This window comes from Pelmatolapia mariae, linkage group LG10_11 (assembly GCF_036321145.2).
Source record: "Pelmatolapia mariae isolate MD_Pm_ZW linkage group LG10_11, Pm_UMD_F_2, whole genome shotgun sequence".
Lineage (NCBI taxonomy): Eukaryota > Metazoa > Chordata > Actinopteri > Cichliformes > Cichlidae > Pelmatolapia > Pelmatolapia mariae.
Window position 1 is genome coordinate 69,671,411 of NC_086236.1, and position 17,420 is coordinate 69,688,830.

A 17,420-nucleotide genomic window follows, 5' to 3' on the forward strand; every position below is an offset into this window, starting at 1 on the left:
TACTGAAGAAAATGTTACTTTCTACAGTAAATAATTCCTTAAATGAGATTTCCTCAGTAGATCCTATAATAGGAGAAATATGTAAGTGATGGCTCAACTCACTAATGTGTAGATCGAAGACACTTTTTAAATTGTACTTATGTTAGTGAATCTGAACATTTCTAAGTTGATACGCGCTCCTGCGGTATCTGAAATCAGCATTCTATCAAACCATGATTTCTCAAATTAGAAAACACAATTAGCTTTTCATTGAGAAAGAAGTGAAGTTAAGAGAGAAAAACATACAGCACTATGAAAAACAGCAGGAGAGTACTGCAATTGTAGATAAATGAATAATAAATATATTAAGCTAAAATTTCAGTCTACAACTTTTCTGTCCCTGTGTTGTATTATTATTTATTTATTTTTACATTTAGTTAATTCCTTACTTTTTATTCATTTAATTATAGTCATAATGTTGGAGCAACAGCGGTCTTCAAATATCATTTCATAAAACTCCAAGCAATATTTGGTCAGTTATTACCTCTCTTATAAAAAAAATCAAGGTAGAAACAATTTATATTTGGAAAAGAACAGTGACTTATAATTATAATTACATGCTGAACAAGAATTTAACAAACAGCACACTCCTGAAATATTACCTGAAAGCATGAGAAGGACTACAAACACATCCATGTTCACTTTGATTAACTGTTGAGAAAAGAAATTCAGCAGAATTTATAAATTGAAAGCTATAATAAATATACAACATTCACTGTTAGAATGAGAGTGGTTAAAAAACAAAGCGATTAGAAAGGACCGAAATTCTTACAGGTATTTAAACATACCACAAAATGTTTTGTGTCTTGTTTTCTTGAACGTTTAACCTGACACTAACTAACGAGCTTTAAATATATAATATAGAAATCTCCTCTATATTTTTGCATTTAGTTAAGGGCCTCGTGTTAATGTTTATACCTTAATATAAAACTCTATTACTACAGCAAATTCAAAAGGAAAGTTGTATATATGTAGATAGATAGATAAGAACTTACCACACTTCTTGAGTTACCAAACACGAACAGCTGCTCGTCACTGTGTGTTCCTTTCTCGCTGAGGTTGCTGTTATAATATAATGCAAATAAGTGGAAAGTTTAAATTTCACTTGTGACACACCCTTGATGACACTGTGAGGCTTTCTCGTGACCCTCCCATATAAACTGTGCTCTCTTTAGAGATTTACAACTTCCATGATTTCTTATGAAAGAATTCTCTTTTTCACTTTGGTTATAGTTGATTAACATAAGTATTCACAGCACGATGTGACGCCAACATAAGTCACATTTTTGTTTGAACTGAGTTTTACCAAAGTAAATTACATCAGTGGTAAAACTCCACATTGTATCTATTTAATAACAGGTGAAAATTTTATTGAAATTGAGCACTGAAAAAACTTTTAGGAATGTTGCAAGCTTGTGCGGATGTGCATGCAGACCTCCACTGATTCATTCAAATGTTCAGACCACATAATGACAACCTGTAAAAATCTATTACAAAATCCATTTTACATTACCAAATATGATAGCTGAAATGTAACAATATGAAAAGTCTTCAGAAGCACCACCTGATGTGTGAGGAATTTTGGAGGAAATTAAATTAAATTGGTTTGTAAATAGTGTTTGCATCATTATTTTTTCTTCATTAGGATTTTAAATTGAATCAACTTCAACAATTATTGCTATTATTTGTTTGTTTGTTTAAAATTATTTGGGGGTCACAACCGAGTTTTTTAGTTAACGTAAGTAGCATCCGTCCATTGTTTACACATACACGTAAAACTAAAACTGGTAGCCCCATAAGAATTTGTTGTAGTTTAAACAAGTTATTATAATAATAACTATGATTATGAACATGTAAATATTACATAAGCTCATAGCTGCTAAACATTAGTATTGTTATTGAGTGACAGTTTTATTTCCCTTAAACAAATAAAAGAATAACATTTTTTGATCATATTTGTCATAAAAGAGGCTCACAAGAATAAAAATAAGACTACTGTGATAGGACCATGATTGCACTTAATTTTTTACTTAATTGTAGGTCATGAAAATTATGCATATATTTAACAAAATTATTTTATCAATTATTATGAAAGTACAAACTGGAAACTCTGGACTATTTTCTACTGGAAAATAGAAATTTTGTTCTATTTGGATAGCACAATCTACTAATATTGTTTTTTAGGTACAATTCTTCATATTTGAGCAGTGCAGCATGAAAGTTGAATGATGGTTTTTTCATTTTTGGGATTATTAATTTCATGCTGTAAAGTATTTTGTGCTTTATTTAGCAATTTTGTAAAATTTAACTATATATCATTGAAATATTTTTTATCAATTTAAACTGGTAAACTATTGAACATTTTTAATGTAATGGTCCCAAAACAGCTCTTGATTCATTTTGATGGCAAGAAAAATCAGGGAAAATTTTAGGCGCTTACATTTAGTTTGTGAAATATTAGTTTTCAAACATGGTTTGTGTGGAAACAATGTGGGCTGAAAGACCATTTTTCAAAAGAATGTCAACATTTCACAGCACTCAGTATAAATGTTGATGTTTTGATCATGAAAGGCTTCCTTTTCCTAATCACTTAATTTCAATAGAAAACATCATGACATCCAGAAACTGTGTGGAAAAGACTTTCATAAGCACTCAGGACAGGAGCTCGTGACTGCAGTTAGAGAAGGCTCTTCAATAATGCGATGGATGTTGCTGTCGTGGGTCTGCTGCACTGAAACGACAACATCATGACAAAAAACCACAAAAAGCTTATGTAGATACTTTGCCATATGTGTATCTATCATGTTGTTGTGTGTGGGTTATAAAAGAATAAAATTCGTTTTAAAAAATAATCCCGTCCACACGTAAACGCAAAAATGAAGGAAAACGCTACTAGGAACATGCCAAAGCAACAGGTGGCGATATATTCCTAACCTGTAGAAATGTTAGCCAATCAGAAGTCTAGAAGCCTCGGTAAACAAAGATGGCGCATAGAAGCAGAACCGAGTCCTATGTGTGGAGGGACAGTAACTGTGTGTGTATATGTAAGCATTTAAACACTGCAGACAGTACAATTAACAGTAACAGTATTTTGTGTAAGTCCCCCATTGTAGAAATTCATTTCACCAAACAATAACGTGGCGCACAGTGTGACGTCAGAAAAGGCGCACACCTTTGACCTTTGACACTGCGTTTTCTCCGTTTTCCTCGTCCACACAAATGCAAAAACGGAGTCTTCGAAAATATCCACCCTGGCAGGCGTTTTTAAAAATCTCCGTTTTCAGTGACCGAAAACGCCGTTTACGTGTGGACGAAAGGTGCAAACGCACAGAAAAATCTGCGTTTTCAAAAATACCCGGGTACGTGTGGACGTAGCCTAAGGATAGATTTGGGGGAATGTTTTAGGCCGGTTATGAGTGTATGCCAACTTCTCCACACTGAACTAAAGAACTGAACTAACTGTGACCTCTAAAAACAGACTGAAGCTCAGTAATATTTCACAGTAATATTTCTGTGCTTGATCTGAATTAATTTGTCAAAGGTATTTATGTAATTTTTAAAATATTGCTTCCATATACTAAACATAATGAACTTTTCAGTCAACTAGTACTCTACAATACAAATAGAAATGTACAATTACCCCCACAGTACTGATTATGCTTCGTCTATTAAATGATAGTAGATGATTAGTACTATGATGATTTGAAGCTGTCCTCAAATGTCAATTAAAGGAAAATTCTGCAGTGTTGTGGTCTTATTGGTCAGTTATCGTGTCTCTTGAAAGTTCAAGGTGGGAAAGAGCACTGAATTATTACTTGATGAACTAGAATTTAACAAATACCTCACAGCAGGAAAAGTTATGAATGAACACAGAAAATCTTACACTTGCAAAAGTGAAATTTTTACTTTTGAATAAATGCATATCAATGAATGAGCCTGAGGACAAAACATCATTAATAAAATGAGTAAAAATGAGTGTGGAGCTTGTTTGTTTTTTCTTAACTTGTTTTTTAATTGTTTGTTTGCTTGGTTGAACTTTTTTTCTGTGTGTGTTTGCATTCAAAGCTCCCTTGAGGTATCATTCAAATCCAAAGGGTTGCACAATGCCAGCTCAGACGTAAGAAAAAAGAAAGCTACGACATTCAAATTAGCTTCTACATAAAATCGCCATATATCTAAGCTCTCTTAAGCATATTTCTCTCTGAAGAATTTAGGTGTTGTGCAATTACTGTACTTTATAGATTAAAGCTGGGGTTTCCTTGTAAAAATGTGTGCTTACATTGAGTTTTCCTCATTGTTAAAACATGGTAGACATTTCATTGTTTGTGATCCAGGTCATTACACGGGTACCTGAGCACTGAGAAAACATTCGAGTAACTCGAAAGCTTCAAACCTCCATTAATGATTCATTCAAATGTTTGGACCACGAAATGTCAGTGGTTGAATGTAACAATAAAAAAAATCCTGGTAAATGTCCCCATGCAGCCCTGCGTTTGTGTCAGATTTTTACAGTTTAGGATAATCAGCTGCACGATCAAACTCTCTGCCCCTGACACACTGCGTGATTAATAAGTTATCTCGTTACATATATTAAATTATTGTAAATGTCTACACAAATACCTCATAATAAACAACATATTGATACAATAAAACAATTTAATCTTTAAATTATACCTAAAAACCCACTCAGTTATTTTGCTAAAGTACAGGTTGATTGCACCTCATGTATATTTCTGTCATGCTGCTTTCTACTTCTATTCAACTGTATTTTGAATGAAAGTATCGTACTTTGTGTTCAAGGTTATTTATTTTTAAAACTTTAAGTTTCAGATTTGAAACTACTCAAGCTTAAAAATCCAGATTTGGCAGCCTGAACTCTCTTTACCAGTTTTCTTGAATTTTCTTTAAGTAGTCTTCAGGAATAGTTCTCCAGGCTTCTTGAAGGACATTCAAAGTTTTTCTTTGAATGTTGGATGTCTTTACGGTAGTTCTTTTCTCCATTAAGAAGACCCCACACAGCTTTAATAATGTTGAGGTCCAGGCTCTTGGGAGGCTAGTAATGGTGATCCATGGTGATTGTTTTCTATCCAGGTATTCTTTTAGCATTGTGTTTTGGATCATTGTCATGCTGAAAAATGAAGTTGCTGCCAATCTGGTGCTTTATAGTTGTTTTTCTCTGGTAGATGAAAATCTGACTGTACTTTTCTGCATTCATTAGAAGCCACAGGCTGAAATGAAGCCCAGGCCATGACAGAGCCTCCACTGTCTTTCCCTTCTTTAAGAATGGATTCTTGGGTGCCAGTTTATCTCACTAGGTTGATCAGGCGATCACATGCCGCAACGCTAAATGTACCAGCCTGGATTTGAGTCTGACCCAAGGCCCTTTGCTGTGTGTTATCCCTGACTCCATGCTTTCCTGTCTAATCTTCACTGTATGTTATCCAACAAAATCATGAAAAACTGCCTCTTAAAACATGGTTTCTTGACAGCCACACTTCCACAGACTCCATTTTTGACGAGGATTCACTGAACTGTAGATCAATTAAAGGGCCGGATGCATCTCTAAGGTCCTATGTTGGGTCTTGATGTAGTGGTTTGCCCCCTTGTGGCTCTAATGTGAAGTTTAAGTTATCTGAGTCGTGGGGCTTAATTAAAGAATTACAATGTTATTTTTTTCTTTGCAACATTCCCTGCTACTTTATGGACCCTTACCTTTATGAATCTAGTGCTTGAGTTCTGAAGCTGCCCTTCAGGCCAGACTTTTCCAGTCAGGGGTGAAGTCTACAATATTTCATTGCTTAATTACTGTCTCCGTTCCTACCTGAGGCACTTTGGCAGCAGTTCCTTTTAGGATAAATAACATTTTGTTTTTCAAGAGTGAGGTTTCCATGTTTAAATAGAGACACCATGTGCACATTGCTCCATCTAGTGGTAGATAACAACCATTACATCCCCAAAATTTCTGGACATGTACAGTATAAAAATATTTTTTTAATTAAAAAAAAAAAAACCACACACTGCAGACAAATTATTCTTCCATTGTTTTTATTTATACTATATCATATTTATATTCTATATTCCTCAGATATTTATATATTTATATTTATTTACAGGTGGCAGTGCTGCCAGTAGAAGAAACATTTTAACAAAATGGCTGACAAAAACAAATTCAAATTCAGTGCTGGGCTGGGCTGAAAACACAGTTTGATTTTTCCACCAAAAAGGTGGAAAAAGGCAAAAACATTTGTGTGCTGAAAGTGTAGTGTTTTTGCTTCAAGCCTTATTGACTTTGCCCAGAAATCACTGGAAGGTGAACCAGCAGTTGGCATGGACATGAGTATGAAAACCAAATTAAACACAAAGCGTAGAACTGTAGATTTAGCGAGTCAATTAACTGAACAGATGCTTTCTGAGGGGGGGGAAATAATAGTAGTTTTGCATTAATACAGCCATGCATTAGCAGCAATCTTCACACAATTTTCAATATTTTTCTGATAGCTTGTTTTCCTCAACAAACATGTAGCAGTCAAAAAAATGTGTGTAAGGTACAGTATATGTCTATATATATCTACCTATACATATATATATATGTATATATAGATGGGTATATATAATCTCTCACATTCACCCGCTCATTAGAGAATACACTTTGGAATTAAATGGCTTTTGGAGGAAACATGTTAAAAAATAATCAATATCATGGACTAATTAGTTTCTATTCTATATTCTCATTAAGCCAGTTAAATACTCTTCGTGCTTTTAAAAATAGAAAACTGCATCGAACTGCAAAACTATAAACCTCTGACACACGAGCACTTGCGTGTGTTTGTGTGCAACAAGCGTAAGCTACGTCTTCTATAAATACAGTACATTTTTAATTGTTCTCTTTTCAACAAAAATAGAATAAAAAAAAACAAAACAGTTTCATACATTCTAGAAACAAACACACAACTGGGTTGGTCAGTTTGCAGGGAAAGGGGGGCTGAGAGGGCACGGTAAGAGGCAGGTCCAGGTGGAGGTGTGTGTGGAGGAAGTGGAAGTTACACAAGTACCCGCTCAGGAAGCTTTTTAAGGGTGCACTTTGAATGAGAGCAGTTCCTCTGAGTGCATGTTGTTGAGCGAGCGCAGTTCAGGAAGTTTGAGCAGCAGCTTGGTGAATGTGGTGGCCGACTCGTCGCCATGGTTCTGCATCACCAGGTTTCTCAGTGCTCGGATAAGTTTGTCCTGCAGAGCCTCCACTGATTTTAGGTCCTGGATCCCTGAGCGGTCTGAGCCGGAACAAAGAGAACAAAGAGAGAGAGGGCATTATTACTGGAGAACTCCTTCCGTTGTGATAATACTGCTAGTTGTGCCGTTAAACTGTAGTCCATATATGTATGGTGTATGTTACTCACCAGCTGAGACAAGCACCACAGCGGTGAAGAGGCTCATTTCGTCTGCACTGAGCCGCAGCGCCGCCAACTTCTCGCTGAACTCGCACATGGAGTTGAGGAGCTCGCCAGCACCCAATGAGCGTAGTGTGTCAAGGCTGTAGCGTTTGCCACTCAGGAAGGTCACCGTCCGCTCGGCGATGTTGAACAGAGAGGCAAATCGAACCATCAGCACCTGGAAGCAAAGACGGGAATTAATTATTTAGACCATGACAAAGACTTTGATCAAGCCAACAGAAATATACGAATAACTGCATTTCTCACTTTATAATGTAATAAATGCCTAATAGTCTCATCCCACTTTAAACCTTTGGCACCATACTTAAGAGCAGGGTCATTTCACTGCATACTGTAGCTGGTATAAGACCAAGAATCTGCAACTTTGCACTGTATCAATTTTTTCTTTAAATTAACTGAGGTTCAGCTCCTCGAAGAATCTGACAAGAATTTACTGGTACACAGTTGAAACAGAAGATTCGATAAGCCTCTTTCATTTCTATCCCAACTGTTATCAGAACAAATATTTGCCTGTGCACACAGCTGGCAGATTGCTCACTGTGGCTCCTGTATTCCTGGTATTAACGAGCCTGCAGTGTCTGACTTCAAAGCGAGGATAAAATAACACGAGTGTTTGTGTTCAGCCTGTTTGCCTTCTTACCTCAAAGGTTCCAGCCTTCAGCAGGCCGACTTGATCGTGCTCGGGTAGGTCGCGGAAGCCCGGGATCCCTTTGGCAAACTCGACCACTTCTCGCACGGCTGGTGTGAAGCTCATGGAGAACTCCTCCCAGACCTCCTGGCTGGGCTTGCAGGGGTCCACGTAAGGTGAGGTGTTCATCGGGCACAGCTGGAAAAACAAACAAGAAAGGTGTCAGTGTGACGAAAATTAATCCAGCTTTTCTTTTCATTGGACTCTGAAGACTTTCAAAGAGGGAGAAATGAAATCACTCACCAAGTGTGCCCTGTTATTCACACAGCTGTTTGGTCCATTATAACCATGTGAGGCAGGTTGTGTGTGGAGCTCTGTCTGTTGTCTTTGGCTGTCTTCTGACTGTTCACAGCTAGGGGTGCTGTTGAGCTGCTGCTGGCAACCTCCCCTCTCCTCCCTGTAGGCCGGGTTGGTGACATGTTGGCCGCTGCTGTAAGGACAGTTCTGGTAATCTCTCACCGCCACGCTGTTGTTCCAGCAGTTCCACCTATCCTGCTGCTCCTCCATTCGTCTTTCACACCCCGTCTCCACGGAGACTGTGGCTGGTGAGGTCTGACCTTGCATTGGTGATCTCTGCTGGGTGAAAGCTAAGGCATCTTGGTGCTGCCTGTTCAATGTGACAAGTGCCTCGTCCTCACCGCTGTCTGATGAGCAGGATGAGCTTGAGGTGGTGTCCATAGAAACCACTGACTCTGAGTCCTGAGCGCACTGCGGGGAGGACGGACTGGAACACGACGGCGAATCGGAAGCAGAGGAAGAGGAGGAAGAGGATGGAAAGGAGTTGGAGTCACTTGTCATGGCCTCCATGGGCAGCGGGGGGCTCTGGTGTCCTTGGAGCATGCTGTGCAACTGGCTGTTGTTGCTCATCATGTTATTCATGGCGTTCTGCATCTCAAGCAGCATCCTCTGTTTTTCTCTTTTTGGGATACGGCCAAATCTAACAGCTGAGAGAGAACCAGTCATTAAGTTTACTAAGCTTTTAGCGTAAACATAAATCACAGGGTGTTTTTTGCTTTCTGAATGTAAATAAATCTTAACTCTCACCATCTCTAGACATCCCAACAGCCAGGCACTTCTTAAAGCGACACTGTTGACAGCGGTTGCGGTTTATCCTCATGATGGTGCAGTTCTCCATCTTTAGACACTTCTTATATTGGATGTTCTGCTGGATGCTCCTCCTGAAGAAGCCCTAAAAACAAATTCCCAAGATCCCCCAGTGATGAGCATGGGCCATGTGCACAAGAGGATGTGAATTTAATTTTAAATGAATCCTTCTAGGGATGCGTCTCACCTTGCATCCTTCGCAAGCGTGGACACCGTAGTGGAAGCCTGACGCCACATCCCCGCACACTTTGCACAGCAGCACCATGCCGTTGATTTCTTTAAAGAAAAAGATGAACAGGGGTTCACCACATGTGACACATAAATAAGCGTGCTGATCATAAAATGAAGGCTTTAGTGCTTACTTGTGATGCTGCTCTTTGAAGACGCAGATGAGCGGCCGGCCTTTTCACCGCCGTGGCCGCGCGGGCTGCCGTTCTTGGCTGGTGGAGCAATATCCACTACCATGCCTACGGCCCTGCTAGGCAGCGAGGGGCGGGAAGGAGTTGGTGACGTCGACAGGTAGCCGCTGCTGGAGCTGCTGCTCATGCAGGACTCTGGGCTGGGGGCAGACCCGGAGGAAATATAGGCAATTACACCTCCTGCAAAAAAAGAGGACAAGAGGGTCACTTTAAAATCAGGGAAAGACTCTTTACTTATATACTTACTCCATCCAAAAACCATGAATTTAGTCTTTCTCAACATAGAAATTCAGACGCAACTTACTGCTGTTGTTCTAATACACACATTAGCAAAATATGGCCTGGAAAAATCAACAAGAAGCAACATTATCCTTAGGATTCTCGAGGCAAAATGGCTTTAATGTACTGCTGTTTAAATTCATTCCAATACAATGGCTTTCTTCAGTGGCCTGTGCAGAGATGCATATAAAAAGAACTGGCTAATGTAAATGTTCATACAGCATTTGAGGTGGATTTTGCTTTCAGCATTATTTTCACTGTAACCTACAACTTTTGCTTACGTTGCCTGTCAGAATAGCCTTGGGTGGGTGTGTGTGTGTGTGTGTGGGGGGGGGGGGGGGGGGGGTGTCCACCCTAATTCTAACACAAAAGTGAACCAGTGCAAACACACAAGGTAAACACTGCTATCTGTGGACCTGTGATAGCCCGTTTCCATGTAAACCTGATACCAAGAATTATGGTGCATTGCAGCCGTATCAGCAGATCTAGATATTTGTCTTTCTGACGGTACAAAACAACAAGCGTGCCAACTCTTATTGTGAAACAGAAACGGTAACGGGAATAAAACAATAACACAAACATCTACAGTAGAAACAGGTGCCTCTGACACACCCAGGCAGCACAGCAGTCCAGCATGTGCGGTTCCTGGTTGGCTTATTCAACACTGTGATTGACCTGTTTTATCACCTCCAGTGCTTGCTGGTTGGATAACACTGTTACATAACAAGCCTGGGTCTCTGTGCTATGGGAGCGTGCTCCAATGACTTAACGACTAGACGGGGTCAGTGAAGCACCAGAGCAAGGCAACACGTGTAGGAGGCAAGTAACACAAAGGAAAAACATCCACCGTGTGTTACGTAATGACATGTTCAGCAAGAAAATCTCAGCGGGCTGGCCCCGTGTTTTAGCCCCGCAATTTTTATGCCAACAGATCCACAGACATGTCTGCTTAAAGTGTTCATGAAAGTCCTTCAAATTTAAAATAACCTGTTAATTCCCTCAGGGCAAACGCCAGTTTGTTGAAGTGAATGAATGGGAAGTAGGGTGGTGCAGATGTTAAATGCCAAACATGCTTTGTAAGATCAAGTTCAAAAACACGGTTTACTGAGAAAACTGCATCTGCGGGTCTTCTGTAAAAGCTCTCGAGACCCTTCAGTTTGGAAGCCCATGGCCTTTTTATGCCACTAACTTTAAAACTTTTCAAGTATAAAACTAGTCGCTAGTTAAGAGCCAATATTGTATAATTCTGTGTAACTTCTACTTCTTACCTCATGTACCTTATAAATATACTTTGAAGCTGTGTGTTGCAGTACTGAGTATGACTGGTGGCAGATATTCAATACGTTAAAAAAAAAATTAAAACTTATGTGTTGTGCTACTTTTCACACAGCACCGTCTGCGCCAAGTCATTCTGGGTCACACCAGTGCCACCCCGTCTATAAACTCCTGGAAACGCCCCTGCCAAACATACTTGGGAAATTTCCACGAATATAACATGTACGTGTGAAGAGTCGGGGTTTACTGGAATACCTGCGTGAAAGCTGAACTGTTTTTCTTCATTAACCCTTTCTTTAAAAAGCCCCTTGGTGCCAGAGGCCGCGGCAGACGATTACCTAACCCGAGCCATGACTGCTCTCTTTCACGGCCCTCCCACACGTGGACCTGTCATGAATTTCTGTGAAAGCGAAACGCCAAGACAAAAAAAAAAATCTAGGTCAGCTCGCTGTTGTTTCTCCCCGGCTCACGTGTACCCAGCAAGAGAGCCTCGCGCCAGGAGAGCCGCATTCGGAGTGGATTATGCAACACCCTACGTCATGGGCTTCGTCCCGACCAATCGGAGTAGAGCACCGCCGAAGCGTGCGCCCAAGAAGGGAACGCCCCTCGACCAATCAGAGCAGTGTTCCCTGGGAGCGTGTACACAGAGGCACATGGCCAGGATACGCTGTCCATGTGAGAGGGCTCGGGGAAGTGGAACACTGTTGTTGTGTCAAATGTAAACGCCGCAGCGCCTCAGTGGCACTCCTAACCTCGTTTTAAAACACGGTAATACAGCGAAAATACGTCTATTAGCACACTTTAAAACCTGCGACAACTTAACGTAACACAAGTCTATAGAAAAAACATGATGGTGTTCAAACGTTAAGTCTGATTATTGCGTTAAAATACTGTCCACTCGCTAGGACGCCATTCATTCACGTCCTGCTGTTTAAAACACTTTAAATTCCTTATTATTCACTAAATAAGTGCATGACACACAGGTACACACAAGTACAAGTCAATGTCACGCATACCTTTAATGGGAAGCCCATCCACAACCGTCAAAAGCCCATATAAATAAACTTTTTTGTAATAAATATATTAAAAGCAGCTGACACCGTTAATCAAAAAACACAGCAGCAGTAGTAGTAGTAGCAGTAGCGTCTCTGCACAGTGCATGCAATGGATGTGACAGGCTTAAATATCTATTACTTTAACTATTAAAGAAAAACAAACTTACCAGGCTTGGCTGTCCCAATGTCCTCAGGCATCTCCGATCAATGAATTAAGAAAATGTAAAAAAAAAAATGTAAAAGTCCAACAGATATCTGACTAAATTCGCACGGTCTATCAGGATTTATTCTGCCACTTCACAGATCAACGACTGGTACTGAACTCTGATAGTCAAAGACGGTGCACGAGCTCACATCGAGCTTCTATTTCGGGAAAATTCTGCAGGTCCAACTCGGTGAGTCATGAAGGCGCGTCTGAGAAAGAGCAGGTCGAGTATAGGCAGCTGAATAGGGAGGAACTCCCCCCTCTTTTTTCGCCGTGTTTGTGACTGCGGGTTCGTGGAGAGAACTAAATGTTCTCAATAGTGGGCTCGCCCATGTGACCCATTTGTCAGCCACGCCCCTCCGCCAGGGCTGCTCGAGCCACTTTAACCCAGTGACACACTTTCAGGACACTGGTGGGGGCGGAGCCAAGCGCCCCGTCGACGTAACAGAGGACTGGGTAACAGCGGTCACGTTGCAAAGCACAACGTGAAGTGGAGAAGCCCCAAAAAGCTCTGCAGTTCCCGCTGCGGCTGCAGGCGAACCGTTGAGTTATTCAAGTTTGATTGAATAACGCCTCTCCTTCCCCTCACAGCCCACCAGACATGCACGGCCCCGTGTTTCTGTCCACGGACGCCAACTGCCGAGTTTTTCTAGTCAGTCACCACGACTTTGAAATTGCTTCCTGTCGCCAGCGTGTTTTCTAGACCATTCCGTGGACAGGCGTCACCAAGTAAACCAACAAAACAAGCTTTGGAAAAAAGTGGCCACTGTTGCGTCCTAACCCTAATAATTAACGATATATTTAAAATAAGACAACTATAAGTGTAAACATCTGTCCCTCGCATGATTCCAGCTGTGATATCTGCAGTTTATAAATGTGGAATGCTTTTTTTTCTTTGACATTCATGTCCAACCACACGGCCATAGATGGATGTTTATGACTGTTTCGCTAACTGTTTAAACCTGGGCTGACGTTTAAACTTTGAAGCTGTAGTTGTAAAGTGTAATTGATAGAAATAAACAAATGTTAGTTACAATTTAACTACAATTAGACAAAATAAAGGTCGCAATAAAAGTATGTACAAGAGGTTCTATAAGAGAAAAAAACTGTAAAAGGAAAGAAGTTTCTTTAACTGGCTCTAAATGTTAATATTTTTGCATAGTTCAGTTGTTTAACACTCAGAAAGAAGGTAATCTTTTTAGAAATGTATATTTTTGCAGCGGTTTGTGTTGTCACCTCACAGTGAGAAGGTTCCTGGTTTAAGCTTCCTTGTTGGAGTTTGCTCTTCTCCCTCTATCTGCATCGGTCTGGTTCTCAAATTTCTTACTACTGCAGAACCTTGTGAAGTGAACGCATGACTGTCTCCATCTTGGACTGGTGACTAGTGGATTGTACCTGCCGCTTGCCCTGAGAGGTGTGCTCCAACCTTGTCAATGAGGAAAGCAAGGGACAAAATTAATCTGCCCTGGGTCCTGGGGTTCGAGGGCGAGCGTCTGCTGTTCAGGCCTAAGCCCACAGAGCTAAACCAGCCCACCACCCTGAACAGGCCTGTAGAGGTTGGATTGATTGGTTGTCATTGAAGGAGGCCCTGGCAGCCCAATCCCTGGTTGCAAAAAATTGCTAAAAGAATATGGTGGTTAGTAATAGAAAGCTAATTTGAGCTGCTTCCTTGTCACAAGGAGTCTCAGGCAGATAACTCTTCATGTTTTGATAGTTTTTTTTTAACTCTACATTTCCTTCCTGACACAACCTGCAGCTGAACTAGCAAAATTTTGCTTGCAAAGTAAATCACTAAAATATGGAGCTATGGTAGTAATGTGGAGTGTAAACACAGTATATCGATTAGCACAAGGATAATGCCTCCATGAGGCAGTGTGTTATGCTGTAATTGTATCTCATTTGTTCATTATGCTAATGCACTAGTAATGCATTAGCTGGTACACTGTCAGTGTGTATATGTGCTGCTTTCATAGCTCTGACAGTGTGTATACACTCAGTTGTTCTGAAGACTTTTCTCCTTCGAGTAAACCTTTCATGAGCTCCAAGTCCACCATATATTTAGCTCAGCATTTCTTATGATGAGGCCCACACAGAAGCATATATGCAAAAAGTGACATCGTCAACAGCAGTGGGGATTCAGAGCAGGGCTGACCACTTCTTGATCCTCCCTTTGCCACGTCCCCATGTAAAGCACCCTGGAAATACCTCTGATTATGGCGCTGGACTCTTGAAAAAGAAATGCTCACTTTGTAAAACCTGTAATTCAATTACTGTGTTCTTGCACCAATCTATTTGTCAGTGAACCCAGGTGGTCTCCGTGGTTTTTTTGCAGTAGTCTTGGAGTAGCTATTGCAAATTACCTGGGGAAAAACGCTCGCTATGAAACAGGATTATTTTTCCTTTTAATTTTTAGTAAAGTGTGAAATAACTTTTTAGATGGAAATGGTTTTGAAATTATATGTAACTTTTTTAAATTGACATGCGTATTTGTGCAGAGAAAAAATAACTGCAGAGGAAATTGGACAAAGGATGTTGAAGATGGACCTGATGGTGGGTGAAAAAAGAGATGATGGAGTGAAGGAGGACTTGGAGAGAGTTGTTGAGAGAGATGAGAGAGATGGAGGCAGATGATAGTGGCAAACCCTGAACAAGATTTATCATAATATTGTGAAGACAGGTGGTCAAATCAATGAGCAATGTTTACTTACATTCAAATTGAACTCAATCATATATGTGCTTCAGTAATTTACAAACTTCTAATAACACAAACTCAACATTACAAACTATAACCTGAAAACTTATGGCAAGGATTCTGTATTACATTGCACAGGATTATATAGAAGTAGAAGTAAAACACACATGGCTCATCCTCCTGGCTGAAAAACCGGTGATTTATAACACAGCCAACCCTCCAACTTCCTAACGTGGACTTTGCAGATCTCTACACTGGGTCTGTTATCTCTGAGATGCCATGATAATGTATTTGATGGAAAGATTCAGATGATTTCTGAGAAGATGGCACTTTTTAAATGAAGGGCTGGATGATGAACCTGGTATTAGGAAAAAATACACCTGCAGTAGTAGTTTAATACCGTGTGGCTGGCAGTAGCTCACTTAAAGCAGCACCACAGATGAGTGACGCATGCTTACACTGTAACTGAAGATGCCCTGATTTACTCACTTAAAATACAATCAAATAATTTCACTGTAATCGAACTGATCAGTTTTTGCATATTTGGCAACTATTAACAAAACTTTGGAGGACTGTGTCTTTGATATTCATTATTCATTTCAACGGCATGCAATAAAACCATGTTTATTATACTTACCATATCATAAATGACTTGTAGCCTTGAATGCTACACTGCCACGATATCTACAATGAGATTGAGTGAGATGAATGATTAACATTTATACTATACAGTAACATTTATAGCTAGCTTAATGAATTTAGTGTTGCCTGAATTTGGAATTTGTTGTTTGAGCATGTACAAATCCAACTGTTTTGGAAATTATAACTTTGATTCACTGGTTTCTTGAAAAAAAGCCAGTTTATATGAAGTTGTCATGATTTAAACGTTTTGGGTGCAAACACATGCACAGTGACTGTGTGACTAAGTGCTCATTGACCAGATTTGTCTGTCTGCCCAGCGTTCAGGCATCCTTGGAATGATTCTCACTCTGCAGGTCGCCGATGCTCCACACCCCATCACCCAGCAGAAGTATTTTAAGAAGACTGACACACATTTTGTTAACAGCTGAGTGCATAACAAGAGCCTAAAACTACAACTGAATTAAATAAAATCATAATAAAATTAAATAATAAGTGCTGAACACATATTGGATTTCCAGTTTCTTATAAGTTCCCTGCTTTGATTTAGTGCATTTACAACATTTAAACAATTGACAGCTCGCCCTCTTGTTACTCATGCATGTATTTAATCTTTTTTTTTCCTGCTCATACGTGCAACCATGATGATCAGCACTGTTCTTTTTTTCCAAAGTGATGCTGACCCAGTGCAGAAAAATCTGGAACATGGCATCCCCGGTGGTGACCTGGGTTTGACCTGACCTCTGTGATCTACATACTCGACACTCACCTAAAACCCACATCAGAGACCTTCTATATTTGGTAAAAGCCAGCAGCAGTTTCATCTTTAGTTAACTGTCAAAGCTTCTGCACGTTGGCAGAACAAACCACTTTTACCTTTCAGTGCTGTGCAGAAGTCTTCAGCCACTCATTTTCTTTATATTTTACTAGGAAAATGGGAAATAGATTCAGTGATTTGTTGAAAAACATCCAAACATACTTGGACATACAATATATAAAGCAAAAGCAGAGTTTATTCAGTTCTAGTGAGCTTGAAAATCAATATTTTGTATGACTGCCTTTATTTTTAAAGACTGCCTGAACTCTCTGAGGAAGTGTTCTCATAATTTAAGTAGTCTTCAGGAATAGTTCTTGAAGGTCCTCTCTGGATGTTTGGGATCACTGTCATGGTGGAAAAATTAAGGCATTAAAAATTAAGCTGTTGCCAATCAGATCCATGGCAGATCAAAATCTGATGGTACTTTTCTGTGTTCATTTGACAAAATCCCAACACCACAGGCTGAAATGCAGCTGAAAATGTGGGCTAGATGAATCATCTGAAGAGCTAAATGCATCTTTCAGTTCTGCATCAGGTATTTTTTGGATGTCTTCCTGTTATTTGAAGGACTTTAAATCATTGTTCATCTGGTATGAACTGTTTTAAGGTTTTTAGGACTTCCACTTGTTCAGTTTCCAGTGATTTTTTTTAAAGACACACTGCACATCATGCTGAAGTTTTCAGCTAATGGCTTTAATACCATTTTATGTCTGTCTTCTTTGGGATTTTTCATAGATTCAACTACAGAAATGGGGAAAAA

General features: G+C 39.8%; 1 protein-coding gene across 1 annotated transcript; it reads right to left on the reverse strand.

Moving 5' to 3' along the window:
- Positions 1-6,077: 6,077 nt before the first annotated feature.
- On the reverse strand, positions 6,078-12,823 carry nr1d2a (nuclear receptor subfamily 1, group D, member 2a). The gene is made up of 8 exons (XM_063486279.1): positions 12,475-12,823; positions 9,642-9,878; positions 9,467-9,555; positions 9,220-9,364; positions 8,419-9,119; positions 8,128-8,313; positions 7,434-7,644; positions 6,078-7,307 (listed from the first exon to the last, which is right to left on the reverse strand). Exons 1-8 carry the CDS (start codon positions 12,503-12,505, stop codon positions 7,108-7,110), a joined length of 1,800 nt encoding a protein of 599 aa, XP_063342349.1. The 5' UTR covers positions 12,506-12,823; the 3' UTR covers positions 6,078-7,107.
- Positions 12,824-17,420: the final 4,597 nt, after the last annotated feature.

Coding starts and splice junctions, on each gene's coding strand:
- nr1d2a (XM_063486279.1), bottom strand. CDS start 12,505: ATGCCTGAGGACATTGGGACAGCCAAGCCTG. Junction 9,365..9,466: donor ACGCTTGCGAAGGATGCAAG/GTGAGACGCATC, acceptor ATTTGTTTTTAG/GGCTTCTTCAGGAGGAGCAT. Junction 8,314..8,418: donor TGAATAACAGGGCACACTTG/GTGAGTGATTTC, acceptor TTGTTTTTCCAG/CTGTGCCCGATGAACACCTC.